The sequence below is a fragment of the Hyperolius riggenbachi genome, chromosome 10, assembly GCF_040937935.1.
Source record: "Hyperolius riggenbachi isolate aHypRig1 chromosome 10, aHypRig1.pri, whole genome shotgun sequence".
Classification (NCBI taxonomy): Eukaryota; Metazoa; Chordata; class Amphibia; order Anura; family Hyperoliidae; genus Hyperolius; species Hyperolius riggenbachi.
The window spans coordinates 43,352,132-43,379,822 of NC_090655.1; the positions used below are offsets into that span (position 1 = coordinate 43,352,132).

Consider the following 27,691-nt stretch of genomic DNA (forward strand, 5'->3'; position numbering starts at 1 on the left):
TTAACATCCCGCCGGCGCTTCCGTATGGCCGGCGGGATGTTGCGGCGGGTGAGCGGCGCCAGGCGGAGGATCGCGTCACTGATGACGCGATCGCTCCGCCCATGCCCCTACAAGGACCGCCGCCAATTGTCAATACGGCGGTCCTTGCGGGGTGCACTTCCCGGCCGCCAATGGTACATACGGCGGTCGGGAAGTGGTTAAAAGGGAGACTTAAACAAAAAAAAGAAGGTTTTACTCACCTGGGGCTTCCAATATCCCCCTGCAGCTGTCCTGTTCCCTCGCCGTCTCCCTCCGATCCTCCTGGCCCCACCGGCAGCCACTTCCTGTTTCGGTGACAGGAGCCGACAGGCTGGGGACGCGAGTGATTCTTCGCGTTCCCAGACACATTAGCACCCTCTATGCTGCTATATGGTATATGCTATATGCTATAGCAGCATAGATGGCACTATTGTGGCCAGGAACGCGAAGAATCACTCGCGTCCCCAGCCTGTCAGCTCCTGTCACTGAAACAGGAAGTGGCTGCTGGCGGGGCCAGGAGGATCGGAGGGAGACGGCGAGGGCACCGGACAGCTGCAGGGGGCTATTGGAAGCCCCAGGTGAGAAAAACTTTTTTTTTTTTTTAACTTAAGTGTCCCTTTAAGACTCAAAGCACTAAAAATACATACTGCAGAGAGATCTGCAGCAGCTCAGCACATTTCTCACTTCCCCGGGATTATCGTTCCCTGCAACCTTTTTTTTTTTACTCAGAGCCTGACTCGGGGTTACCGCCAAGGAGGTGGAGCAGAAATGTACTGAATTAATTTAATAGTGGCAAACGTTTGTTTTCCTTAAAGAGACTCTGAAGTCGAACACATCATTGCCCCAAACTAAAATGCTGCATCCCCGTGGCTGAACACTAACTAAATCCCCCCCCCAAACTCCCCAGGGCACACTGCAGGCAGCGCTTCCATGAGAGGCAGAGCTTTCAGCTGCAGCTCTGCCTATCCACGCATCTATCAGCACTGATCGCCGCCTCCACCCGCCCCTCTCAGTCTTCCTTCACTGAGAGGGGCAGGGGAGAGGCGGAGATACGCGCTGATTGACGCATGTGGAGGAAGAGCTGCAGCTGAAAGCTCTGCCTCCTCCAGCAGCAAAATCCACGACCAAGAAAGTCGTGGAGTTTGCGGGGGAGAGGTACAGGTGAGTAAGGGGGGGGGGGGGGGGGGGGGATTTAGTTAGATTTCAGCCACGGGGATGCAACGTTTTAGTTAGGGCAATAATGTTAGAGGCTTTTACAATAAAAAGCTGATTTTTAGGAGACTTCAGTGTTTCTTAAAAGGACTCACAAGGCAACATTCAAAAGCAATTTATACTTACCTGGGCTGGGGCATCTTCTAGCCTCTAGATGTCTTCTGAGTCCCTCACTGCAGTTCCGGTGGTCCCCACTGGCCACCCATGAAGCTGGCTTCTGTAAATGTGTGGGTGTGTGCGGCCGGTATCGTGCCCATGTCATCGGGTATGTACTGTGACGGTGCAGGCGTAGTAGGGGCCTGATGACATGTGCCCACACATGCGCAGAAACTAGCTTTACAGGCGGCCAGCGGGGACCACTGGAGCTGCAGCGAGGGACTTAGAAATCTAGGGGCTGCAAGCAGCTTTTTAATGTCGCCTTGCGAGTCCTTTAAAGGGAACCTAAACTAAGAAGGATGTGGATTTTTCCTTTTAAAATACCAGTTGCCTGACTCTTCCGCTGATCATGTGTCTCAAATACTTTTAGTCACAGCCCCTGAACAAGCATGCAGATCAGGTGCTGACTGAAGTCAGACTAGATTAGCTGCATGCTTGTTTCAGGTGTGTGATTCAGCCAAAGATCAGCAAGGGCTACCAGGCAACTGGTATTTTTTGAGAAGGAAACAGCCATATCCTCAGTTTAGGTTCCCTTTAAAGAGACTCTGAAGCGAGAATAAATCTCGCTTCAGAGCTCATAGTTAGCAGGGGCATGTGTGCCCCTGCTAAACCACCGCTATCGCGCCGCTAAACGGGGGTCCCTTCACCCCCAAACCCACCCCCGCAAAAGCTGGTCGTAGAGTTGGTCGTTCGTGGAGGCAGGGCTAACGGCTGCAGCCCTGCCTCCAGTCGCGTCCATCAGCGGCGCATCGCCGCCTCTCCCCCGCCCCTCAGTGAAGGAAGACAGAGGGGCGGGGGAGAGGCGGAGATACGCGCTGACAGATGCGTGTGGGGCAGGGCTGCGGCGGTTAGCCCTGCCCCAACCAGGAAGCGCTCCCCCGCTGCACCGAGGGGATTTGGGGTGAAGGGACCCCCGTTAAGCCGCGAGATAGCGGCGTTTTAGCAGGGGCACACATGCCCCTGCTATCTATGAGGTCTGAAGCGAGATTTATTCTCGCTTCAGACTCTCTAAGGCTGAGTTCCCCAACCCTGTCCTCAAGGCCCACTAACCGTACATGTTTTGCAGAAAACCACAAACCTGCACAGGTGAGGTAGTGTCTCAGCAGAGCTGATGAACTATCTCTGGATTTATGCACGGTTGGTGGGCCCTTGAGGACAGGGTTTGGGAACACTGCTTTAAGTGCCAGTTTCCACTACGTGCAGATCAGAGCCAAGTCTGCAGTGTTTCCCCACTGCCTCTTTAATGGATTGCCACTAGATTGCACTGCGAAGTGAATCTGGACGGCATGCTGCAGTTTTCTGCAGCATGCAGAAAACTGAAGATTTGCAGCACTATGGGAGCCATGGGAATAGACCCTGGGGGCTGATTCATGTTTAAAGGCTGGAACCCACTAGAAAGTGCTATCGCTAGTGATTGGTGGTAGCACTTTGCAAGCGATTTTGGAGCGATTTCCCTGCTCCTATACAATTTACTTTAATGGAAACGCTCACAAACTGCTGCATGTTCTGTGACTGGGATTTCCTCAAAATCGCTCTAGTGGAATCTGTCCCATCCATTTACATTGGCAGAGCGTTAAGGGGGAAGGAGGGGAAAAAAAAAAAAAAAAAAAAAAAAACACGCTAGCAATCGAAAGTGCTCCCTAAACGCTCAAAAACGCTCTAGTGGGTTCCATGCTACAGGGCTGGCTCTCACTTGGCGCTTTCAGTGCTTTGCCGATTGCTGGTGTCCAGCAAACCGCTGCTGCTAATGTATCCCTATGATACATTCTCACTACAGCATTTGCGATTAATCGCAAAACGCGCTGCATGCAGAACTTCAGTAACGATTGCGCTGTGATTCTGGGAAATCACAGTTAATAGTGAGATTTTGCCTTAGCAAAAGCCTTTTTTAAAAAAAAATAAAACAAATATCACAAGTGCTTTAAAGAGACTCCGTAACAAAAAAATGCATCCTGTTTTTTATCATCCTACAAGTTCCAAAAGCTATTCTAATGTGTTCTGGCTAACTGCAGCACTTTCTACTATGACAGTCTCTGTAATAAATCAATGTATCTTTCCCCTGTCAGACTTGTCGGCCTGTGTCTGGAAGGCTGCCAAGTTCTTCAGTGTTGTGGTTCTGCTATGAACTCCCCCTTCCTGGCCCCTCTATGCACACTGCCTGTGTGTTATTTAGATAAGAGAGAAGAGAGAAGCTGCTCTAATCAGCTGGATAAATCGTCCTCTGAGCTGCCTGACCTTTCACATACTGAGGAATTACAAACAAGGGCAAAGCTGTTTGCAGGAAGAAAAGAGCAGCCTGAAACTTCAGTGCATGGGGGAAAGAAACACAAATGATCTCTTGAGATTCAAAAGGAATGCTGTATATAGCCTGCTTGTGTATGAATGTATTTTCTATGTGTGGACATACTGTACATCAACCTACTTCCTGTTTTGGTGGCCATTTTGTTTGTTTACAAACAAACTTTTTAAAACTGTTTTTAACCACTTTTAATGCAGCGAGGAGCGGCGAAATTGTGACAGAGGGTAATAGGAGATGTCCCCTAACACACTGGTATGTTTACTTTTGAGCGATTTTAACAATACAGATTCTCTTTAAAATCTCATGTGAATCAGCCCTCAAGGATACAGGTGTTGAACCATGCATATAACGCTTTACTTACCTGGAGCATTGTTACGGCCCCTAGAAGTCTCTCTTGCCACAGTTCCGCAGGGATCAGTTTCTGCACATGCCTCCTGTGATCCCATTGCTAAGAGCATTCTGCACAGAAGCCGACCACTATGGTAATAGCAGCGGTAGCCTGGAGCACAGCGGAACTGTGCCGAGAGAAACACAGACTAAGGGCTGTAAGAAGCCCCAGGTAAGTAAAGCTTTATATACTTGGTTCAACTCCAGTACCTTTAAAGATCTCAGACACAGGGGGCGATCAATGCAGTTTTTCTCCTAAGATACTAAATAGAAGATGAAAAGCTAACTTTTCAGCACTCGGCAATTGCTCCCTGATGGCTTAAAGGAAACCAGAGACTGCGAGAGAGAAATATAATGCATATCTAGCCCCCCCCCCCCCCCCCATCCAGGCCAGACAATTCAGGCAGCGGTGGATGGCGAGAGAGCAACCAGCCTAAGGGGGCTGAAGTCAGACCCAGGTATGTATACATTTTATTCTCCCTCGATCTCAGGTACAAATTTAGGAGCTAGTCTACTTTAGGGGACCCACCGCAAATCCCCATAGACAATTTCACCTGGGCTGCAAAACGGAACAAAGGTCTTCCGTTTGCTTGTTTAAACCTCCACAAGCCTTATATCCCTGGGTAGCTAAGCAGGTCCTCTAACGAATTTTGCGGTTTCGGTCAAAAAAAAAAGTTGGAACTGACTGTACAGGAGCCGCCGAACGGCCGCAATTTCGGGACCGTCAGCCATCTTTGTTCTGCTCTGCAGGTCGTTTCTTCCTCCTCATTGGAGGGAATTGTTAGGTGGGGGCGTGCCAGCTTCTGTCGGCAGCTAACGAACCCTCCAATGAGAAAGAAAGGACCTGCACAGCAGAAGGAAGATGGCCGACGGAACCGAGATGAAGGCCGTTCGGCGGCTCCTACACAGCCCATTTCAACTTTTTTTTGACCGAAAACCTCACAGTTCGTTACAGGATATGCTTACCTATCCGTGGGTATAAGGCTTGTGGGGGTTTAAACAAGGTGAAAGCGGACATTTGTTCCGTTTCTGCAGACCAGCTGAAAGTGTCTATGGGGATTTGCGGTGGGTCCCCTAAAGTAGACTAGCTCCCAAATTTAAACTAGTAAAAAAGCCTGCCCATTAAAAATGGGCACTAGGCTACAGGTTCTTCCCCCACAACGAGAGCACAGATGCATCCCGCTCGCCCGTCCACCACTGTCTGCAGTATATGCTCAGGGAGATGTTGCTTGCTTGGCAGTTGGAAAAAGCTGTTATTTCCCACAATACACACACACACACACACACACACACACACACACACACACACGTTTTATTATAGCGGATGTTAAAATATCACCTAGGAGAAAACTTCACTTTTTTTCCCTGAATTGGATCGGGCTCACAGTAACAACGGTTTGCAAAATACATACACAAATAAATATACAAGCAGCAACTAGAAAAATATAAAACTAGGAGATTCCAGAGGCTTTTTTATGTGAATGCAGTTTAATACCTTGTGACCTCTCTTCTTCATTTCAGGTAACATGCGATCCAAGAGTAAAAACTTTCCTGAGCTATTAATCAGTTCTTCATCAATCTAAAACAGTAAAGAGAACAACTTCATTAAAAAGAAAAAAAAAAAAAAAAGAAAATAAAGGTTTATTAATTAAAGATAAGGTTACTTTTCAAATGAATTTTAAACAAAGGGATTTTAAAACTCCAGCCAAATCCTTGAAGTGCTAACGCAGGTGTCCACAAAAGTAGCAACTTAAAGCACACCTTACATGTGCGACCTATGGAGGCGGACAGAATTCCTTTTTAAACAATACACATTGCCTGGCAGTCCTGATCATCGCCCTGAACAAGCATGCAGATCAGAGGTTTCTAACACTAAATCAGACAAGTGTAGCTTTCATGCTTGTCTCAGGTGTAGGATTCAGACACTACTGCAGTCAAAGATCAGAACTGCCAGGCAACTAGTATTGTTTAAAAGTAATAAAATGTGGCAGCTTTCATTTACCTATCACTTCAGGTTCCCTTTCAAGTATATCTGACCAGACAAGGCTACCTAATGCAAACACAGAATCATGTTCACACTGCATCCTTGGTAGAGAATGGGCAGGAAAGGGGAGGAAACTTTGTGAAAAACTCTTCCTGTCTGAAAATGTGACTTGTCACCAAAAGTCTAATTTTTCAAGGATTGATTACAGGGGCTGAGCGGAGCAAGAAGAGGAATGGACAATGCACAGAGGTATACTGATCTAGCATAGACATACCCCTGTGCTTACGGTAAGTAACTGACTTGGATCAGTTATACTTAAAGTGAGAATTCCCCCATGCAGGGGAGGGGTTTGCATCACATGACAGAGTGAGAGGGTTGTATATCTTGCATCCATCTTTCCATAATGTTGGGGATACAGGTACGTTTCTGTACCGTGTATCGAACAGCTGATAATATTCAGCTGGTCCGATCACGCTGCTCGACTCCCTCCAGCTCGATCCCCGCTGGCGGACAATGGCAGGGAATAGAGCTCAGATAAGGAGCGCCGGCGGGGACGAGCGGTAATCCATCCGCGCACACGAGCGGGGACACGGCTGGGGTCGATCAGGCGGCTAATCGGCCGCCGGATCGACCCGTGTATTTCCAGCATAAGGCCCTCTTCACAGTGATCAGTTGCAGCATAGTGAGTAAACCCTAAAAGTACAAACTTCAGCACATCTGATGTTCACCTTACTAATAGGAACACTGGCGATTGAGGATTTAGCTCAGGGATTTACTTTGACGAATGACAAGTATGGTTTGTTTTGAGGCGTTCCTGAAAAGTGTTCCAACGAATTTCCCGAGATCCTACCTGGAAATCCTGAGTTCCTGGATCCAGAGGGTACTCAATCAAGTATGGGTGGTTACAGCACTTTCTTAGCAGCATCATTATGTTCTTCATTTTAAGATTTATTTCTGCATTGGCAGGCAAGTTCACTTCTACCTCAGTACTGCAAGACATACAGAACAACTTAGTTACAGCTGTTTAACAGTCTCAAGAAGAGGTGGTCTAAAGCACAAATACCTTTCTTGCTCAACTTCTTGGTTGGTAAGACTATTAATGAGCTTTTCAAAATCATCTGGAGTATCCTTATCCAGCTCACTGTAATTTACCACTCTCCGACTTTTTCTCCTTCCTCTTCCATTTTGAGTGATTATTAGTTCTGGAGCCTAAAGGAAGGAACAACCATTATATATATTTTTGTATATGCATCAAGGCCCACCAACAGAGCAAGTTCTGTGCAAACTGGCCTGATTCCTGCAGGTGACAGAAACCAGTCCGACTCCGCAGCACAATTTAGTGTCAAATCTAGTTCCATTTCGCTAAATAAGCCAGTTTTCAGACTGTGGGCCTCACTTCATGAAACATGAACTACGCCATGAAAGGCAAGCAGTGGTGCATACAAAAACATTACTCGTTGCCCATCAGGATAGAGCTGGAGGGCAAAATTAAACGAGGGTGGCACACAGTGGAACAGCTTTCAGCAGCTAAGGAGGGATGCCAGATCTTTAAAGTGAACCAGAGATGAAAAACTACGATATAAACAACTGGATCTGTCTTTCTACTCCTAAAATGACTTTAGATATCTCAAGGTTTTATGTATAAACATTTACAAGGTGGATTTAATGTTTCATAGTCTCTGCTCAATTGCAGTCTCTCAAGAGTCCCTGAGTGGAAATACATGAACTATTGACCTTTTTTACCTTTTCCTCTCACAGTAAAAAGCCTAGGTATCTGGAAAGTGTTTTATAGCTGTAATTTGTTGGTGAGCTGACTGCTATGGAACTGACAGTTTTTCTCCAGTCAGGACTCAAACTATAAACTCAGGCAATGAAATATGGAAAGGAGCACAGCATAAGTGTCTGTATGCTTGCCACTGTATATAGACCTGTTTATCTCAGGCCCAGTGCACACCAAAAACCTCTAGCAGATCCGCAAACCGCTAGAGGTTTTTTTAAGCAAATTTCAGAGCGATTCTAGGCATGTTTAAAGACGTTTTCTAAACATGCCTAGCGTTTGAGCGTTTGTGTAGCAGATTACAAATATTGTTACAGTAAAAGCTGTTACTGAACAGCTTCTTTAACAAAAATGCCTGGAAAACCACTCTGATCTAGCGTTTTTCAGAGCAGTTTGCGTTTTTCCTATACTTTACATTGAGGCAGAAACGCTTCTGTAAACCGCAAACGTGCTGCAGGACCCACGTTTGCTAAAAAAACCTCAAAACCGCTGGTGTGCACCATCCCATTGAAATACATTAGCCAAGCGTTTTCACAGGCGGAAGCGGTTTGCAAATCGTTCGGTGTGCACCAGGCCTCACATGTCATCTCTAGTACACTTTAAAACAGGCCTTTGATGTACAGGGTGGAGATATAGAATATAAAGCTAGAGATAGTCAATAAGATGCAAATAAATTCAAGCCTTTCCAGAGTTATGCATAGTAATATGCAAATACACATTAAAAATGGACTCTTTAAATCATGCAAGGGTGGCATTTGACTGGTCCCCTTAGCAGCTACATACAAAGTGCATAATGCATCTCAAAATAAGAAGTGTACAAAGACTGCGCAGGACACAGCCTCTATTCTCCCGTACCTTATCCTGGCCCAGCATTTTCTGTATTGTCCGGTTCACTATAGCCGAGTAAAACTTCTCTTGTTTCATGGTTAATGGAGCATAAACTACAACTTCCCTCTTTGGGGGAACCTCCAGTGCAACATCACTTTTCAGCCTTCGTAGAAGGAATGGTGTTAAAATCTAGGGATTAAATAAACACCAATTAAGTATCAATTTTTAAAATATACTTTGCTTTTCCAGAAAACTTGATACACCCTTGAGGACATAGTTACATTGGACGCAATGTAATAAAAGGAAGCAATGTAATAAAAGGAAGCAATGTAATAAAAGGAAGCAATGTAATAAAAGGAAGCAATGTAATAAAAGGAAGCAATGTAATAAAAGGTAGTGTTGACAGGTACTTTAGCAGGAGTTGCTTGGCACTGCCAAGTTAATTAAATGGTACAAAAAGGCATTTTCCAAAGACTCCTGAGTGTATTTAAAGTGGACCTGAACTCTTGCACAGAACAGAAGACAGACAAATGCACATTTATAGAGTTTAGCCCGTTTAATTCCCACTCATCTGTGTCTAATCAAGTTGTAATTTGATCCCCAAGCGGCGAGATCTGCAGCAGCCGCAGCACTCACTTTCCTGGGAGCCAGCGCTGCAGTTCTCCCTTCTGCCCTCCGGGTGGCGCTGTAAGCCTAGAGTGAGATTGCCGGCTGTCATGACGAACGACAGACAGATCTCACCAGGGGAACGCGGAGCCCCGGAGGAGAGAAAGAAGAATGGCAGCCGATGTCGGGATCCTCCCGCTCTTTCCCTGCATAGAGCTCCCGGCGGCTGCCACAAGTTCAGCTTGGGATAACCGCGCCTAGCTTGTCCGAGCTGGACTCCTGATAACCGCTAATAAAGTTAAAGAGTCCGAGGTGCCACTTGGGATGATCACAGATCTGCAAATTACTTGATGCAAATTTATGCAGCTTGAAAATGGACCGATCAATTTAAACCGGGGGGGAGGGGGGGGGGGAAGAAAGACGCAATGGCAGCTCCGGAAACCCTGCAAGAATTCTCGTGGCGGGTGTTTTGAGCAGGGAATCCCTCTGCTCTAATTTACCCCCCCCCCCACACACACACAAACTGCCTCAGGTTCTCGTTAAAGGTTATGCTGTTGCATATCTTTTAGAGCAAAGAAGCAGTCCTGACTTCAGCTCTGCTTTAAATCACTTGTCAGCAGCACCAAAATGCCGGCAGCAGGACCTTTACAGAAGCTAGCCAGCACCAGGCATGTAATGTGAACCGGCCTTATGGAAACACATGGGCTTTACAACATTCCAGCCTTTTACCACAGTAGCACCAAACCTGAGTAATTACATGCAACTGTAGGGGGGGGGGGGGGTGCTGGGGTTTGATGTCTGAAGCTTTCATGCACAGTAAATATCCTAGCAGTTGCCAACTACTTAAAAAAAAAAAATTCTGTATATTCCATTTAGATCATTAAATCCAGCTCCTGGGTCGTTTCTTCTTATGTTCTGCACCATCTAATGGGAACCATGCTAGTTACCAGACTTCTGGACCGATGTTCTGCCTACAAGTCACTGACCCAGTAATAGGCATGCAGATTTCACTATTACAGGTGTGTGACTCAAACACATCTAAAGCCAAAAGCTCAGCCCAGTCAGGCAACTGGCATTGTTTATAAAGGAATGACCATGGCAGCCTCCCTATTCCTCATTACATCTCCCCTTTACAAGAGCAGGTAGATGAACTTACTTGATGCAACATATGCAGAATGTTCTGTTCTCGTTCGTTGGCTACAATATTCTCAGCGTTCTGGGAGATGCCCGTTATATCAAACCAGGATTCAAAGCTAAAAAAGGGAAGATAGGGTTTCATTTTCATCGAGTCAACAAAAGCTTGAAAAGAACCAAACGGTAAATTAAGGGCCGGTTCACACAGGCACCTGCACTTCCTTTCCCCGACGGCCACGGCGCTCATCGAAACCCAAGAATGGATATCAAAAGTATACTTTCCTGGGGTTTCCTCCAGGCCTCTTCAGGCCACGGGCTCCCCTGCCATCTCCCCGGGCTGCTCAGATCATTTACTTGCCATCTTGGTATATTGGTCATTCGTGTTCTGTAGCTCAGGCGTTGCCCGGCCAAAAGCATTCTCCGTCTGCACAGCCATTTCAGGTACACTTGAATGGGCAGCGCTGGTACGGTCGTTACCTGCCATTTGTGCAAAAGCCACGTTTTTAGCCCTAATTTTCCTATTGGTTCAGCAGACAATAGCAGCTGGGTTGCTTACCGCTGCACCTCCTTGCCCCTCCCCCCCCCAAATTGGGTTGAAAATGTTGATTGCCACTGAAAGATGCCAAATGCTTTGAAGTGCTCTTGCAGAAAAGCATTTCATCAAGATGCCACCAGAAGCCAGTGTGACCAGACCCTAAAGCAGTTCAGTTTAAATACCTTCTTAAATCATCAAAAACATCAGGCAGCAGGAAGTTGAGGAGAGACCAGAGCTCTGCTAGGTTGTTCTGTAGCGGTGTCCCAGTAAGGAGCAGCTTATTGTCAGACTTGAACTGCTTTAATTCTCTTATAAGGCGACAGTTCATGTTTTTAATCCTATGTCCTTCATCCAGAATCATGTATTTCCAGGATCTGTGCTGAAGAGTGGATGTCGAGATATTTTTTATTTAACTAACCAATGGAAAAAAAAACAAAAACAAAACCTAAACAGTGCAGAAATGTACCTGCAAGGTTTGACGATCTATCATGGCAATCTCAAAAGATGTAATAACCACAGGGTGAATCTGCAGAGTTCCAGTCCGTTTGTTAATTTTCTGGGCTAGTTTACGGCGTTCCTGTGGGTTCCCGTGGTAAAGGAGCACTGGAATCTGCAACACATTTAACAGATTATTGGGCTGGTTTCCATGACTACCACAGTACTGTAAGACTATGCATTAAAAAAGGTTACAGCAATGGTGTCATTGCAGAACTACTGTGTCATATTAGATTTTTCCAGTCATTACCCCATTCTGCGCATTGTGAACCTGCTGAGCTTCCGAATTAGAGTTCCGCATGAGTGTTTTTAAACATGTGAGCAAGTAGCAGCGGGTAAGGTGTGTGTGGTTGGCGTTTGGGGGGAGGGGAGGGGGGGGGGGTCAGAACACAAGGGTGTAAACTCAATCTCGTTGCTACCTCTGAGCTAAACATCACAACTTCCAGCTTTGAAAGGAGGAAGTATAAAGAATTATGTGCAACATGGCATGGAATGCAGTGGACAGACAAGGTGGCAAGAGCAAGTTACTGGCCGGCCTTCCAGCCCCTCCCCCGCCGGAGCAGTGCTTTTCGGAACTGCTAGATTTGGGCGCAGCCGGCGCCACCATAGACTACAAAGGGAATCACAACTGAGCAGTGCTTAGTGAGTAACATCGGCGCCGTCAGAAGACAGAGCAGAGGTTGCTTAAGAAACACAATAATTTGGTCTCCAGCAATCACTGGTAGCCGAATTATATCATTCCCCCACTATCCATGGCGGCCTGGAGGGGGAATAGTAATTAATCCGGCCCAGATTGTGCAGAAGCAGGATCAGCCATATAACGGCTGTATCCCGTGCCGATTTCAAAATGTATGCCCCCCCACACAATACATGGAAGGTTTAATGACTGCTATTCCTCTGCACCGCCTGCTGACCTGTCCCACCATGCTGCATTACTATCTTGTGGATACAATAATTTTTTTTTTTTTTTTTTTTTTTTTTTTTTTTTTACACACACACACTTAACAAGATTCCTGATTAACCACTTTGTCCTCGACATAGTTATACGTCCGAGGACGTGCGCTCCCGGCCGCGGATCGTTAGCCCAGGCATCAATGAATCGGGCCATGGTGCATGATCACAGATTCCTCTCCCCCACAGAAAAAGTGACAGCTCCTCTTGGAAGCTTCGCTTTTTCTGTCTCCTATGTCCGTAAGTCAGCACCTATTCAGTAGGAGACCTTTGGCAAGTCTCCCTAACACTGCAACTGCCTATAGAGCGCTCCCTACTGGCTGCTGAGTCCGCCAGGAGAAAAACGCGATATAAATGTTATTTGTCTTTTGTCTTGTATGTCCCTCTAAGGCTAGGTCCACACTAGACAGTTGCAGGACGGACACTGCAGTCCGGATCAGGGGAAGATTAGGGGAAGTACCACCGTACTGCAAACTGATGAAAGTGCATCAGTTTCCGTTCAGATTTTTCCCTGACAGAAAACGTCTCTATCATTAGGAAGGAGTGGGAGGATTTTTTTGGGCCAATCATAAAGCTCAGGCTATCCGTTTTCACATCAGTTTTTTGCCTGTGGAGCTGGAGATGCGTTTTCTCATTGCTTTTCACTACCCCTGCGTGTATCCGTGGTCCTGATCCGTTGCGTGATAATGCAGCAGGTCCGGACCTTCCGTTCAGGTTTTGAAAACTGGTCCCCGCAAACGCAGACGGATCCGTTTTTTTACTTGGGTGAGGCTGGCTGCTATTTTAAACAGTATCCGGGATTCAGTTTTTCATCAGGTTTGAAAAAACGCAGCCACGGATACGTTTCCGGACCTAGTGTGGACCAGGTCTAAGCATACATTGTACGCTTAGAGTAACATGTAAACAAACTCAAGATTGCCATCTTGTGGCCAAAAAGTAAAGCTACATCTAAATGTAAAAAAAAAAAAAATTACAATATAATATTTACCTAAGGATCTAAACTTTTTAAATATCTAAGTAAAGATGATTTTTTTAAATAAGCTTGTAAAAAGTAATGGATGCAAAACGGAAAAAATGCTCTTTTATTTCCAAATAAAATATTGTCGCCATATGTTGTGATAGGGACATCATTTAAATGGTGAAATAACCGAGACAAATGGGCAAATACAATACGTGGGTTTTAATTATGGAGGCATGTATTTTAAAGAGACACTTAAGTAAAAAAAAAAAAAAAAAAAAAAAAAAAAAGAGTTTTACCCACCTGGGGCTTCCAATAGCCCCCTGCAGCTGTCCGGTGCCCCCGCTGTCTCCCTCCGATCCTCCTGGCCCCGCCAGCAGCCACTTCCTGTTTCGGTGACAGAATCACTCGCGTCCCCAGCCTGTCAGCTCCTGTCACCGAAACAGGAAGTGGCTGCCGGCGGGGCCAGGAGGATCGGAGGGAGACAGCGAGGGCGCCAGACAGCTGCAGGGGGCTATTAGAAGCCCTAGGTGAGTAAAACTCATTTTTTTTGATTGACTTAAGTGTCCCTTTAAAGCTATAATGGCCGAAAACTGAGAAATGAACTTTCAGTTTTTCTTATTCTTACTGTTAAATGTATTTACAGTAAGGTAGCTCTTAGCAAAATGTACCACCCAAAGAAAGCCTAATTGGTGGCCGAAAAAAACAAGATATAGATCAGTTCATTGTGATAAGTAGTGATAAAGTTATAGGCTAATGAATGGGAGGTGAACATTGCTCAGATGCATAAAGTGAAAACGACCGAGGGCTTAAGTGGTTAAAGTATTGACGTTTTTAATGATACAAGTGAGTTGCTCCTGGAGTCTCTCTAAACTGTGGATCACATGGAAGGGTTAGGAATGCCCAATCATTCCCAAATAAAAATTGAATGTGTATCCACAGAGTAAGGGTGTACACACACACAACCAATTTTGACAATTTCTATTGCGAACTTCACCACCACCATTTAGTATGAGAGCTTACCTAAACGATCTGTTCATAGTATTCAAAATCTGTGGGCCCTCATGTTACATGGAAGTGGTAAGACTTGGCCAATCAAAACTGGATCTGTGTATGCACATTTTTTTTTCAGGGAAGAAATATTCAAACGGATGTACACCACATGATAAACATACCTGGATAAAATGAATGAATACTGAAAGGAAAAAAGTGCCCCTGAAGGTACTTACCTTAGGCAGTGGGAGTCTGAATCCTTATGAGGCTGCCCCCACCCTCTTCATCCTCAAACCTAGGGTTCACACTAACAGATGCTGACACAGGAGAAGACAAAACTGTCCTCAAAATGGCAGCAACACAGCATCTGATCACTGCCGGCTATCTGTTTTGCGCGGGGGGGGGGGGGGGCTCCTCAAAGCCCCCCTCCGCAGCAATTTCCTCCCTTTTGTTGTGGGGGGCACAGGACGGCAATCCGTCCTGCGCCACCTAGGATAGGCTTTAGCCTATCAGATGCCAGCGATCTCTTTTACGGGGCTGCTGTGCAGCAGCGCCGTATGATGTAAACAGCGGGGGGGGCGTCCGTTTCCATGGGAAACCACTTGCGACCTGCCGACGCCTATCGGCGTTAGGCGGTCGTTAAGTGGTTAAGAATAGCAGGGAGACATCACTTACAATAGCAATCAGGGCAGACTGCATGGTCTGCAAAGGATGGTGGACGCCTGTACAGGTAGCAGACTGTCACCTAAAAATACCAGATGACAGAAGCTGGTTTGCATTCGCTGCCCATGTTTTGTCTTGATCCTCAAAACAAGATGTTTTAACCACTTCACCTCAAAGGGTTTTCCCCTTAAAAAAAAAAAGCAGAGCAATTTTCACCTGTCAGCGCCCCTACCATTCATTCGCCTATAACTATTACTACTTATCACAACGAAACAATCTATGGCCTCAATTCACTAAGATCATGCTGGAGATAAGGGAAGAGAAAACTTACCTCCACACAGTGAGAGAGTTATCTTATCTCTTCATTCCTTAAGTTACCTCCTCTGTAGTTATTTTCACACGCAGTTAACAGCCTGTCTTTAACTCTGCAGTTATTTTAAGGATTGGAGAGTTAACTTAAGACAGACTTTAGGCTTGCCTGAGGAAAAATGTTTCCTGAATACTACATGCCTTATCACCATGGTAACAACTCTAGAAGAGTTATTAAAGACAGGAGATAAGCTTAATTAATTGAGGCCTATATCTTTGTTTTTTTTCACCAATTAGGCTTTCTTTGGGTATGCACTTTTTGCTAAGAATTATTTTATTGTAAGGGGAATAAGAGGAGGATTCTCCGTTTTTGGCCATTATATAGCTTTACAATAATACATGCTACCATTATTAAAACCCACACAATTTGCCCATTTGTCCCGGTTATTGCAACGTTTAAAATTTTTCCCTAGTACACCATGGCGCCAATATTTTAGTTGGAAATAAAGGTGCATTTTTTCAGATGTGTCCATCCCTAACTACAAGCCCATAATTTATAACCTGCAATATAACCTCTACATACATTCAGTCCCTAAGTTAACTTAAGGTCTTTTTATTGAAGGAATAAAAAAAAAATAAGAAAAAAAAAAAAAAATTGTAATTTTACTTTTTGGCCACGTGTAGCGGTCATTCACACGGGGATTTAGATCAATGAATGGGAACTGTGTTCATTGATCGGCGGTAACCAATGGGAGGGGGGTGTGAGCGGGAATGCGCAGCGGGGGAGAGACATAGCAGCTAAATACCTGCACAGAGTTGTGGCATTTTGCAGGGATGTAGTTACTTGTCCCGGGGGAGGGGGGGGGGGGGGGGGGGGAAGGGGAAGTGGTTAAGGCACACTTTTTTTTGACTAACACACCACTTACCTCAGGAGAAAAGCGTTTGAATTCAGATATCCAGTTAGGTAGGGTAGATAAAGGACCACAAACAAAGAAAGGTCCAGGCACTCCCCTTTCAACCATCATTGCTATAGTAGCAATACACTGGACCGTCTTCCCCAAACCCATTTCATCAGCCAATATGCCATTAATCCCATTTTCCCAGAGCATCTGGAGAGGGTACAAAACAAATGTATACATATTAGATCTGCAGTGTTACCTTTACTTTAAATTTCCACACGCATGCTATACACGAAGCTGCACCACAATTTCTCATGATTGGTTTCTAATTATGCTCACTTAATGAATACACCCTGAACAAGCATGTGCATCAGGTGTTTCTAGCCAAAGTATGACTGGATTAGCTGCATGCCAGGAAGTTCAGCAGGTACTCCCTGGTGGTATCCCAAGGTGAGCTTGGGCTAGCCGCCCGAGGCTTAATTGAAGTGAATGGAGGCAGCAGGGAGCTTTTACATACCTCCCGGGTGATCCAGACGTCAGTAGCCCATCTATTTCCTGTCCTCGGAGGCTCTGAGTCACTCTGGTGAGACCATTCATTTATCTCACCAAAGTGTTACAGCGCCACCCAGTGGATGGAGGTACAATTGCAGCACTGGAGCCCAGGGAGGCACGAGTGGGTTGCAGGGGCTGCTTCTGGCTTCCTGGCAGAACGTTTCCTGATTTTAGGGTCTGAAATGTTCAGAAAAGACTCTGAAATGTGGAAATCATACCGCCAGGGAGGTTAAAGGACTTACGATGTCTAATGAGTGGGGGGGGGAAGGGGGGGGGGGGGAGGAAAAAAAAAAAAAAAAAAGAAAGAAAAACTACCTGTGTTTATTCTGTATCCACGAAGGATGCCATCCACTCCCACTGTTTACTTCAGCTGGGTCCTCCGCTCCGGCTCTCATTCCACATGTGAAGTGGCCGTCGGAGCTTGCAGCAGCTGCGCAGTCCGCATAGACGCGAGTGCAGCTGCGCAGCTCTAGGGCCTCCCCATTTCCCCCCCCCCCCTCCCTGAGCCACACACAGGAGACAGCCTGTAGCAAAGAAGCGGCAAGAGGAGCCCCAGAGCTGCGCAGTCTGCATAGATTTGAGCTCCGACACCCATTTTACATCTGAAATGAGAGCACGAGCAGTGAAGGTCTGGAGCAGAGCGGGGGACCCGGCAGAAGTGCCACATGGATCCAGCAGTGAGCACTACAAATAGAACTAAAGGACAAAGCAAGTACATGTTTCCAGTTCTGTTACTGTTCCAGGCTCTTTAAAAGTGTATGAGGCTTTGCATATTCAGTAACATGTAAACATCCTGTTTTAAAATGTCCAACCCAAAGGGCTCCACCCTATGCTAAGCATTTCCTTTGTCAAACAAAGCTATAAAGCCACCACCTTTGTATTCTGAAAACACTGCATTTCATACTTACTACCGGTACAAACCGCAGCTTTAAAGCACACCTGAAATGAAGGGGATTTGGAGGCTGACAGATTTCTTTCATTAAGCAACGTACATTGCCCTGCTGATCCTCTGCCTATAATACCTTTAGTCATAGCCCCAGAACAAGCATGCAGCAGATCAAGAGTTTGAGAAAAATCTGACAAGGTCTGCTGCATGGTAGCTTCATGTGTGGGAGTCAGACACGGATGCCAGAGAGATAAGCAGGACTGCCAGGCAACTGAAAATAATGGCAAATACTATATCCCTCTCAGTCTCAAGATGCAGGAGTCACATTACAACAGAAATACCAGAACAGGTAACTGAAATTAGATATGTACCAAAAGTAGGAGAAAAAGTACAGTCAAAATGATTCTGAATTTTTCCTTGCAATTCTTGTCGGTTTTAGGCCCCGTTCACACGGACTATCCCAAAACGCCAGTATCGCTAGAGTTTGGATGGATATTTTACAGAAAAAAAAAAAAATAGGGGGCTCCCTTTTGGGGTACTATACTACATACACACTACAAACTACACAGACAAGAGATAAAGAAAACACACCCGCAGCCACTCCATGCCTTCCACCTGATACCAGCGCATCACGCCTCCCGTGAAATATTTGGGCTGCTGAAACGGAACTGGCTGGCCTTCGACTTTCCTGACTGGGTCAAGCATATGCTTAGCACTGTGCCTTACAGCCTGAGACAAGCGATCTTTAATAACTGTATTAGAATCTCCATTCTGCTCAATCTCTTCTGCAGTCAGCTTGCAGGCTGAATCGCCACCCTAGACACGAAGGGATAGAGAAGGCTTTAAAACAAAGCAGCGTATGCAGCATTGAAACAACTGAACAGGAGCACACATATTACACAGTGTGAGATGTTCATACACACCTCAGTATCCGGTTTTGACTTTTTGGATGCAGATAATATATCCTACAGAAACAAAATGGAAAAAAAAGTGTTCTCAGACTGCAGCACTACATAATACAAACTACAGCCATTACAGACTCATACAAAGCTTACTTCTTTGGACATAACATCCGAGATACTGTAAACTTCTTCACGCTGTCTTTTCTTCGATGGAGCTATTAAGCAAAAACCAACAGTCAAGCACAGAGAACACCCCCTTTAATATGGAGATTTAAATACACTTAAGAAAATGTCATGTCTAAATAAGCTCACCTGACTTGGCTGATTTTTCATTTTGTGCCTAAAACAAAAAGGTGGGGCAAAAGAAGAAGATTTAGCATTTTATCTAAAAACAATGCAACTTCAAGGAGAACCCACAGGCAGGGAGAAAAAGTGGAGTTGTACCTGTCTGGGGCTTCAGGCCCCGTACAGTCTATTGGATTCCTCTGAGTCATCCAGTTCCCCTCCAGTGTGTCACTGCCCCCCCCCCCCCCCCAATAACATAGCCGACTGCAAAGCCCCCCCCCCCCCCTACAATTGTGAAGACTTAAAGAGACTAACAACATTTTCAGCCTTATTTCTTCTATCCTATAAGTTCCTATACCTGTTCTGATGTGGTCTGGATTACAGCAGCCTTTTCTAGTTGCACTGTCTCTAATATATCTAATCTTTTCTTTGTCAAGCCTCGTCGAGCCAGAGAGGAATTTTAAACAATACCAGTTGCCTGGCAGTCCTGCTGATCTCTGGCTGGAGTAGTAACAATCACACACCTGAAACAAGCATGCATCTAATCCAGTCTGACTTCAGTCAGAGCACCCGATCTGCATGCTTGTTCAGGTGCTGTGGCTGAAAGTATGAGAGACACAGGATCAGCAGGGGAGTCAGGCAACTGGTATATTTTAAAAGGAAAAATCCATATCCTTCATTTTTTCTTTATCGAAATAGAAGTCTTGCATTTACCATTTTTTCAGAACTATTCTGCCTGCTCTGAAAAATCGCAATCATTGAGGGCCCTTTTCCACTAGCAATCGTAATCACAAATGCCAGCTATTGCGATGTTTCATTAATTCTGTTATGCGATTTTCATTGCATTATCGATTTCCAAATCGAATCACTGTAGTGGATAATACTTCTTGTGATCTCTATGATTAACAACCCTAGCGATTTAAAAATCACTAACGATTTGCGATTCCGCAAACGCTCTAGTGGAAAATGGCCCTAAGCTTTGGGGAATCCGTTCAGGTGACAGTTACAGAAACTGCTGAGAGGTTACAGTCTCCACAGTTTTATGGAGAGGTTATAAGTGGAAGGCACTCAACAGAAACTGCAGCAGAACCTCAAGACAATTGTTAAGTTCTTAATACAACTTAAAGTAAACCAGAGATCTCGCAAACTAAAGATCTCGCAAACTAAAGATTTGATACTTACCCGGGGCTTTTTCCCGCCTCAAACACATGCGAGTCCCATGGTCTGCTGATCAGCCCTGTTAACTGGCTCAGTCGCATCAGTCCGGGTCTACTGTGCATGCGCGGGAGGTCCACACATGTGCAGAAGTCCCAGACTGGACCCGACTGAGCGTGGGACTGCAGGAGGACGGCGTGGGACTCAGTGGTGCTTACGGGGCTGGAGGAAGCCCCGGGTAAGTATCAAATCTTTAGTTTGTAAGATCTCTGGTACACTAAAAAAAAAAAAAAGACCACTACAGTGAAAAAAGTAAGCATTTAAAATCAGACAGACTAGTTGGACTAGTCCATCTCCTCATGGGGGATTCTCTGGGTTCAGCCAATAGTAGTTGCAAAGTCTAACTGCCAGAATAAATGAGTAGGGAGGATTGCTGAGATCTTGCCATTTTGAAAGTTAGACTGGAGACAACACAGAGCATCTTTTGGATTGATAGGAACAGGCAAACCTAAACGTAACAGATTTGCTAGCAAATCCCTCCCCACCCCCAGGTGCATATGAACACTGTTGGTCAAAATAGTCTGAAACTTGGACTGTATCAGCAGAAGTTCTGGATTTGTTACATTCAGAGAATAGGTAAACTGCACTTCCCAATGTAACAAAAGATAAATGAGCATACCTTATCAGAGTCAGTCAATTTCTGCTTCTTTTTCTCAAGTTTCTCTTTTCTTTTCACTTCCTTGAATAAAAAAAATAAAAAGAACAGCTAAAATTACATTAGTATGACAAAAGGGAAAAAGTATAAGTCTATAAAGGAAAACAAAAACGGGTAATAAACAATCTGAACAATTTACTTCAGCAACCTAAAACAAGTGAACCTCCAGACTAAAAATCGACTCAGCAGCACTGGAAAGGGTTGGTGTTTAACAGTTTCACAGCATCAGAACTTTGTTTCTCTTATACAAGCCTCATTTTTAGCTGCACAGAAGAAAACTGCCTGCCCTTATGCTGTGCAAAGCATGATGGAATTTCTGATGTTGTTCTCGTTCTGCTGTTTTGGTGCAATTTTTTTTTATATTTTGAATTTGACATTTGAAGCCTAGTGTGTGCACCTGGGAGGGGTGATCAGGACACAGGACAGTTGGAACTGTGTCTCATGCTCCCTGTCACCTCCTTTCAACCAAAAAGATGGCTGCCCCCATGACAAAGATGGCAGCCCCCATGAATAACAAACATTTGCCTGTTCTTTTAAAACAGTGTAGGTAAAAGATTATATTACCTATCTATTCTAATTAACATAACTAATGTAACTTAACAGTTTGTTTAGGCTGAAGTTCCCCTTTAAAAAGCCAATGTGCATTTTTTTCTAATACTGTACACAGATCAGGCAAAGTTTAAAGAGGAACTGTAACCAAGGATTGAACTTCATCCCAATAATAGCCAGGGATGGGCTCAGATTAGAATGAATCTGGATAGTTGCTATCCGGATTTCACCCAGATACCTGTGCGGGGTGGGCGGGGGTCAAGCTTACCTATCCGACGTCTCCTTCGGTCCGTCACTCGGTGCCTCCCACGATGCGGTCCATGCGGCGGTCACGTGATTACAAACACTTCCTCCTTCCGGGTTGAAGGAGGAAGTGTATAGTCACATGACGCTGGATTGGACCGCATCGTGGGAGGCGAATTCGAGCCCATCCCTGTCAGTAGCTGATACCCCCTTTCCCATGAGAAATCTTTTCCTTTTCTTAAACAGATCAGGGAGGTCTGTATGGCTGATATTGTGGTGAAACCCCTCCCACAGTGTGATGTCAGGACCTAGGTACAGACATCACACTGTGGGAACCTTGTTGCATTGTAGGAAATAACCGTTTCCAACTGCCAAAACAGCATCTCCTTCCACAGACATCACCTGCCAGCAGTAAAGAAATCTTGTCAGGAATATATTGGGGTGCTGATGCTGTTAAGGATAATACAGTAATATATTTTCATATCTGCTGTGGTATGTCAAAGGTGTAGATATGCAGGCTAGATTCATGGACTGTTCATGTATTTGTGTGGGTGGGTCACTAGACCTACATTTGCATCTAAAGAGGTCTTCAGTGAATAAGGCCACATACACACATCAGACCATAGTCTTTTGAAAATGAAAGATCACAGACCAATCTTACCACCCTTCATGTAGTATAAGAGCCATACTCTACACAGTCTTTTCTATGGAGCTCAACTCCCCATCAGACAGAAATCTTTGCAAGATGCTGCACACAAACATGCTGTACACATTCAAAAGATCAGTATCTGCAAAAGATCTGTTCCTGCCAAAAATCCATTCCTGCAAATTGCAATGATAGTCTATGAGATCATCATACACACATGATTTAACTGACATTCATCTGCAGATCAAGCAATCATCCGCAGATCTGAAAATCCATCCTGGTGGATCTGATCTGCAGATGAATGTCAGTTAAATCATGTGTGTATGATGATCTCATAGACTATCATTGCAATTTGCAGGAATGGATTTTTGGCAGGAACAGATCTTTTGCAGATACTGATCTTTTGAATGTGTGCAGCATGTTTGTGTGCAGCATCTTGCAAAGATTTCTGTCTGATGTGGAGTTCAGCTCCATAGAAAAGACTGTGTAGGTATGGCTCTCATACTACATGAAGGGTGGTAAGATTGGTCTGTGATCTTTCATTTTCCAAAGACTATGGTCTGATGTGTGTATGTGGCCCAAGACCAGTCACCTTCAATAGGCAAGGAAGCGGCTCATTAGGCAACTAGCAGTCACTTTTGATCTGCTGTCCCAGGTGTGATTGTCTGCGTCTGTCTACAGGCAATTACAGGCAAACTGCTACCTGTAACCAAAATGCAATCTTTTCATGGATGTGCTAAAATACACGTTGACCTAGGAAATAATGTGGAGGAAGCTTTTTGATGTCTGGTAGGATACAATCTCACCAATTGAATTCTGCAAACGTCAAGAAGCTAAAACAGGAACCCCTTTGAAGTTTGCATGTCACAGGAAAGATTATGACAAGCGTTCGGTGATGTCACAAACGGGGAAACTGCATTAGTTCCTGGGGGCTGGACATTAAATGCCCCAGGGGACACTTCAGAGTATAAAAAGCAGAGAAAGATACCTAGTGATCATCTTCTCTCGGAGGTAGCGAATAGCTAGGGATGATCGCGACTCCTGGTCGAAACGGCGTCCTCCCGTCAAACAAGTTCTAACCTAAGCTGGTAACGTTCTTTTTTCCCCCGTTTATTTTTACGCAAATATCCATGTGTGTTATCTTTGTAACTCTTAATTTTGTAACTTTTTTACTTTGTTTTTTTGTAATCTTTTGTATATATTCTGTTCTGCATTGTTCCATGTTTTTCTGGAATATTAAATTATTATTTATTAAGCTTGACTTCTGCCGTACTAAACTAACACTCATAGCCTAGAGGAGACTGCAGTGTAGCTGTGTATAAGTTCGTGCCTAATTGTATGTTTGAGCAACACTACCATATGAAATTGTAATTGCATTGTGTGTATGAGGCACTTCTGCGCTCGACAGCCGAGTGGGAAGTCTAACAGTATAGTTCGGAACGACTGTTAGTGGTTTTGCTGCACGACAGTGTAACTTGCATTACAAATCATTGTCTAATTGTGCTGTGTTACTGTACAACTGTACTGTGTGTGGATGCGTGGCGTTCTCGTATTCGGCCTAAGCGCAAAGCTGACCCAAATACGAAAACGCAGATTGCGTGTTTAGCCCTCGACAGCTGAGGGGACGTGTCTAGCAACGCTAGTGGTGGCAGTGGGAAGTGTTTGAGGGGTTCCAGCCTTGTTTGTAGCTTAAATAAGGCTGTTTCCCGCTTAATCTGGTCAAACCCGCAGTCGGGAACCGTATACGCAGGCGTGCCGCGGGCCGGTTCCTGACAGTCTCCTGTGATAAAATTTTAGAATGTAAATCAGGGAGAGGAAAGATTGTACTACGGGCAAACACTGACTAAATCACTCTTAAATGATTGTAAAAATTAAGCCCTTTTTCATTACGTTATTTTCACTGCAACTGACTAATGCAGGATGGCAGACGCAGAGTGGCTTTCTCACAAGATTTGTGCCTAGTCACTAGGGGGGGGGGGTGTATAAACCTCTGGTCCTCAAGTGGTTAAATCCACCTCTCCAATACGGCAAAGTTCCCTCTTGTACCACAAAAAGCCTCAACGTCACACAGACTCCCATCAGTCCTTTGAAGAAGTCCTGTTGTATCTAGATATAGTACATCAAAACAAGCTGGGCAACTCACTCTAGACTGCTTTATTCCATCTTCATGCCGCAGATAGTACATAGATGTCAGGCGCGAAGCTGCTGTAGTGCCGTCCTCTCACCCGGGTCACCTGAACCCTGCTACACCCCAGCACCAACACCTGAAGCAGGTTTGAAACACTGAAGTGTTACCTACATGTATGTACTATGTGCAGCATGAAGATGGAATAACGTAGTCTAGAGTGACAGTTACCCGGCTTGTTTTGATGTACTATGTTCATATTGGCTCTTTCCATGCGATTTACACCGGTTGCACGTCCCTTACTTTTGCTGTGTGCCCAGTACATGTATGCTCTGGGGAGAAGTTTGTGTCTCTGCAAGAGGCTGATGCAGGCTGCTGGTTTATTCCCCTCCAGGACAATATAGCTAAGTACAGAGTGGTTATATCTCCTTATAGTGTACCTGTTGTATCTAGCACCAAGACATTAGCAGCCGACCCTTTAAAGAGACACTGAAGCGAAAAAAAAAATATGATATAGTGAATTGGTTGTGTACTATGAATAATTACTAGAAGATTAGCAGCAAAGAAAATACCTGTTAGACCTACCGGTAATGGGTATTTCTAGGAGTCCTCCAGGACGGCCCCCACATTGTGAGTACACAGGCTCCCCTCTGCAGGAAACAGACTGAATAAACATTCTTAATTAGAACCACCCCACCCTCCATAAATAGGTGCACCACCCATCATGCCTCACTTTTCCCAGAGAACAAACCATCATGGGTGTACACCCCTTATATATTAATACCGTATTTTTCGGACCATAAGACGCACTTTTTCTTCCCCAAACATAGGGGGAAAAAGTGCCTGCGTCTTATGGTCCAAATGCTAGCCGTCACCAGGTGTCAATCCACGGGGAATCCCCGTGGTAATGCGTCCCAGGCATTCCGCCTCCCTTGTCCTTCTCTATTCTGTCCCTGCTGCTTTTCCATCCCTCTGTCCTCCTATCTTGTCCCCGCAGCCCGTCCCTCTGTTGTGCAATGGGCTTACCGCTACAGATGATCAGCGGTAATCCTCCGGGAAAAAGCCGCGGCGGAAGTCCGTGCAGCTGTTGAAATTTCCATCCCCTTCACTCGTGCTGGCAGTCCAAGTTCGTGACTTACCGCTGCAGGCTACAGATCACAGCGGTAAGCCTCCGGGAAAGAGCCGTGGCGGAAGTCCGTGCAGCTGTTGAAATTTCCATCCCCTTCACTCGTGCTGGCAGTCCAAAATCGTGGCTTACCGATGCAGGCTACAGATGATCAGCGGTAAGCCTTCATTGAAAAGCCGCGTGGGTGTCCGTGCACGCTGCCTAATGTTTATCTAGCGTCACTTCCGCCTTGGTGATGTAAGCGGAAGTGACGCTAGATAAACATTAGGCAGCGTGCACGGACACCCACGCGGCTTTTCCCCGAAGGCTTACCGCTGTGATCTGTAGCCTGCAGCGGTAAGCCACGAACTTGGACTGCCAGCACGAGTGAAGAGGATGGAAATTTCAACAGCTGCACGGACTTCTGCCGCGGCTTTTTCCCGGAGGCTTACCGCTGATCATCTGTAGCGGTAAGCCCATTGCACAACATTCAGAGTCAGAGAGGGACGGGCTGCGGGGACACGGGGGACAAGATAGGAGGACAGAGGGATTGAAAATCAGCAGGACATGGGAAAAGATAGAGGAGGATACGAGGAAACAGACACATAATAGAGGACAGAGGAACGGCACAGCACAGTAACAGGACACAGGGGGGCAAGATAGAGGAGGAATGAAGGAAGGGGCAAGAGAGAGGAGGACAAAAATGGGCATGGAATAGAGGGACAGCAGCAGGACACAGAGGACAAGATAGAGGAGTACAGGGGAACAGGACAGAACACGGGGACATGATACAGGAGGACAGGGACACGGGGACAAACGAGAACACAAGGGACACAGGATGACACGAGGGTGACACTAAATATACAAAGGGGGCACAAGGACAAAGGAGGTACGAGGAGGACATAATTGGGGAGGGGAGAAGATCCACAAGATGCCCCTGTACCATGGATGCACCATATTTAGTATTTTTTTTCCCCCCGTTTTTGTTCTCTAAATATAGGTGCGTCTTATGGTCCGGAGCGTCTTATGGTCCGAAAAATACGGTATATTGCTTTCCCTTTTGTGAATAGTAGGGCAGGGTATCCTGGGGGCCGTCCTGGAGGACTCCTAGAAATACCCATTACCGGTAGGTCTAACAGGTATTTTCTCTTTTCGTCCTCCAGTACTGCCCCCACATTGAGAGACCACAGAAAACTAGTCTCTAGTTCATAGGGCGGGGTGACACTTTCAGGATTTTTCTTACAACATGATTCAAAACGTCAATCCTGTTGTGTCTTCTGAAATTACTCTGGTGGAATTTGTTATAACATCATTCGGTAGTTTTCTACCTGCTGGGGTGTAGACATGCTGTATGGTTTGTCTAAACCCCCTTGCCACTGAGCTTTAAGGTGTATGTAAAGGCCATATCTTTGCCCTGCAAACAATGAGGAGGTTGTTTGATCCACACCAGTCTTTATAACTCTCTAAGTACCCTAAAGCTGCTCATCTCAACATTTTGTGAATTATTAAGCTACTCTTAGAGTTCAGCCTATGCAGAAGAATGGTGCATAATTCCCTATTGTACCCTTGTAGAAATGTTGGCCAAACCAAGGCCAGATAGATCAAGTCTGAAAATGGTAATGGTGTACTGTATACACCCAGTTGGCAGCAAGCAAAATAGATGAGCCTAACATTGGTAATGGCCTATTAGACGAGCCTAACATTGGTAATGGCCTATTAGACGGGCCTGACACTGGTAATGGACCATTGGATGAGCCAGCCTGCGACTAATGACTCATTGCTTACACTGCTTTTCAGAAAACAATTCTATAACCTATGCCAGATTTGAGTTTGGCCCCGTTCCGTGGAACACAGATGAAATTTTACAGACGCAACCTGATACGGCAAATTCTATTGCAATAGTAAGTCTATGCAATATTCAGAGCACGATCAATGTGAAGCATTACAACGGATTACAGTAGCTCGATGTGCATGATCACCTTACGTGTGAGTCAGAAGCAGTACAGCAACTTTTCGTTGGCTGGGTGCTTTACTGTATGCAAGGCAAAGGTTGCATAATGTGCAGTGTAACTTTAGTTTCATTACATTCCTGTAACCCAGGAACACATTCCTGTAACCCTGTGAACCTAGCCATTCATTGAGCAAGCATCCCATAACCACTCACAAGGATTTGTTAGCTTGATTGATTAGTTTCTGATTCAGATTTCATTCTACACCGGATCCTTGATAGGTGAAATATTATTAGCACCATCAACAGCCAAACGTGTCCTACAAGCTAGTACCATACAGACTCCGCTACCCAACGTGAGGATTGTGTTAACTAG

General features: G+C 45.3%; 1 protein-coding gene across 1 annotated transcript in view; it reads right to left on the minus strand.

Annotated features, from left to right (window-relative positions):
- Positions 1-27,691, minus strand: part of HELLS (helicase, lymphoid specific) — a 53,162-nt gene that overhangs the window by 13,600 nt on the left and 11,871 nt on the right. Inside the window, exons 4-16 of the mRNA XM_068255199.1 lie at positions 20,664-20,723; positions 18,857-18,884; positions 18,698-18,759; positions 18,566-18,607; positions 18,234-18,458; positions 16,232-16,414; positions 11,403-11,546; positions 11,119-11,315; positions 10,424-10,520; positions 8,689-8,850; positions 7,120-7,265; positions 6,907-7,045; positions 5,568-5,651 (exon numbers count right to left, since the gene is read on the minus strand). Coding sequence (XP_068111300.1) covers positions 5,568-5,651; positions 6,907-7,045; positions 7,120-7,265; positions 8,689-8,850; positions 10,424-10,520; positions 11,119-11,315; positions 11,403-11,546; positions 16,232-16,414; positions 18,234-18,458; positions 18,566-18,607; positions 18,698-18,759; positions 18,857-18,884; positions 20,664-20,723 — 1,569 coding nt within the window. The remainder of the gene's footprint in view (positions 1-5,567; positions 5,652-6,906; positions 7,046-7,119; positions 7,266-8,688; positions 8,851-10,423; positions 10,521-11,118; positions 11,316-11,402; positions 11,547-16,231; positions 16,415-18,233; positions 18,459-18,565; positions 18,608-18,697; positions 18,760-18,856; positions 18,885-20,663; positions 20,724-27,691) is intronic.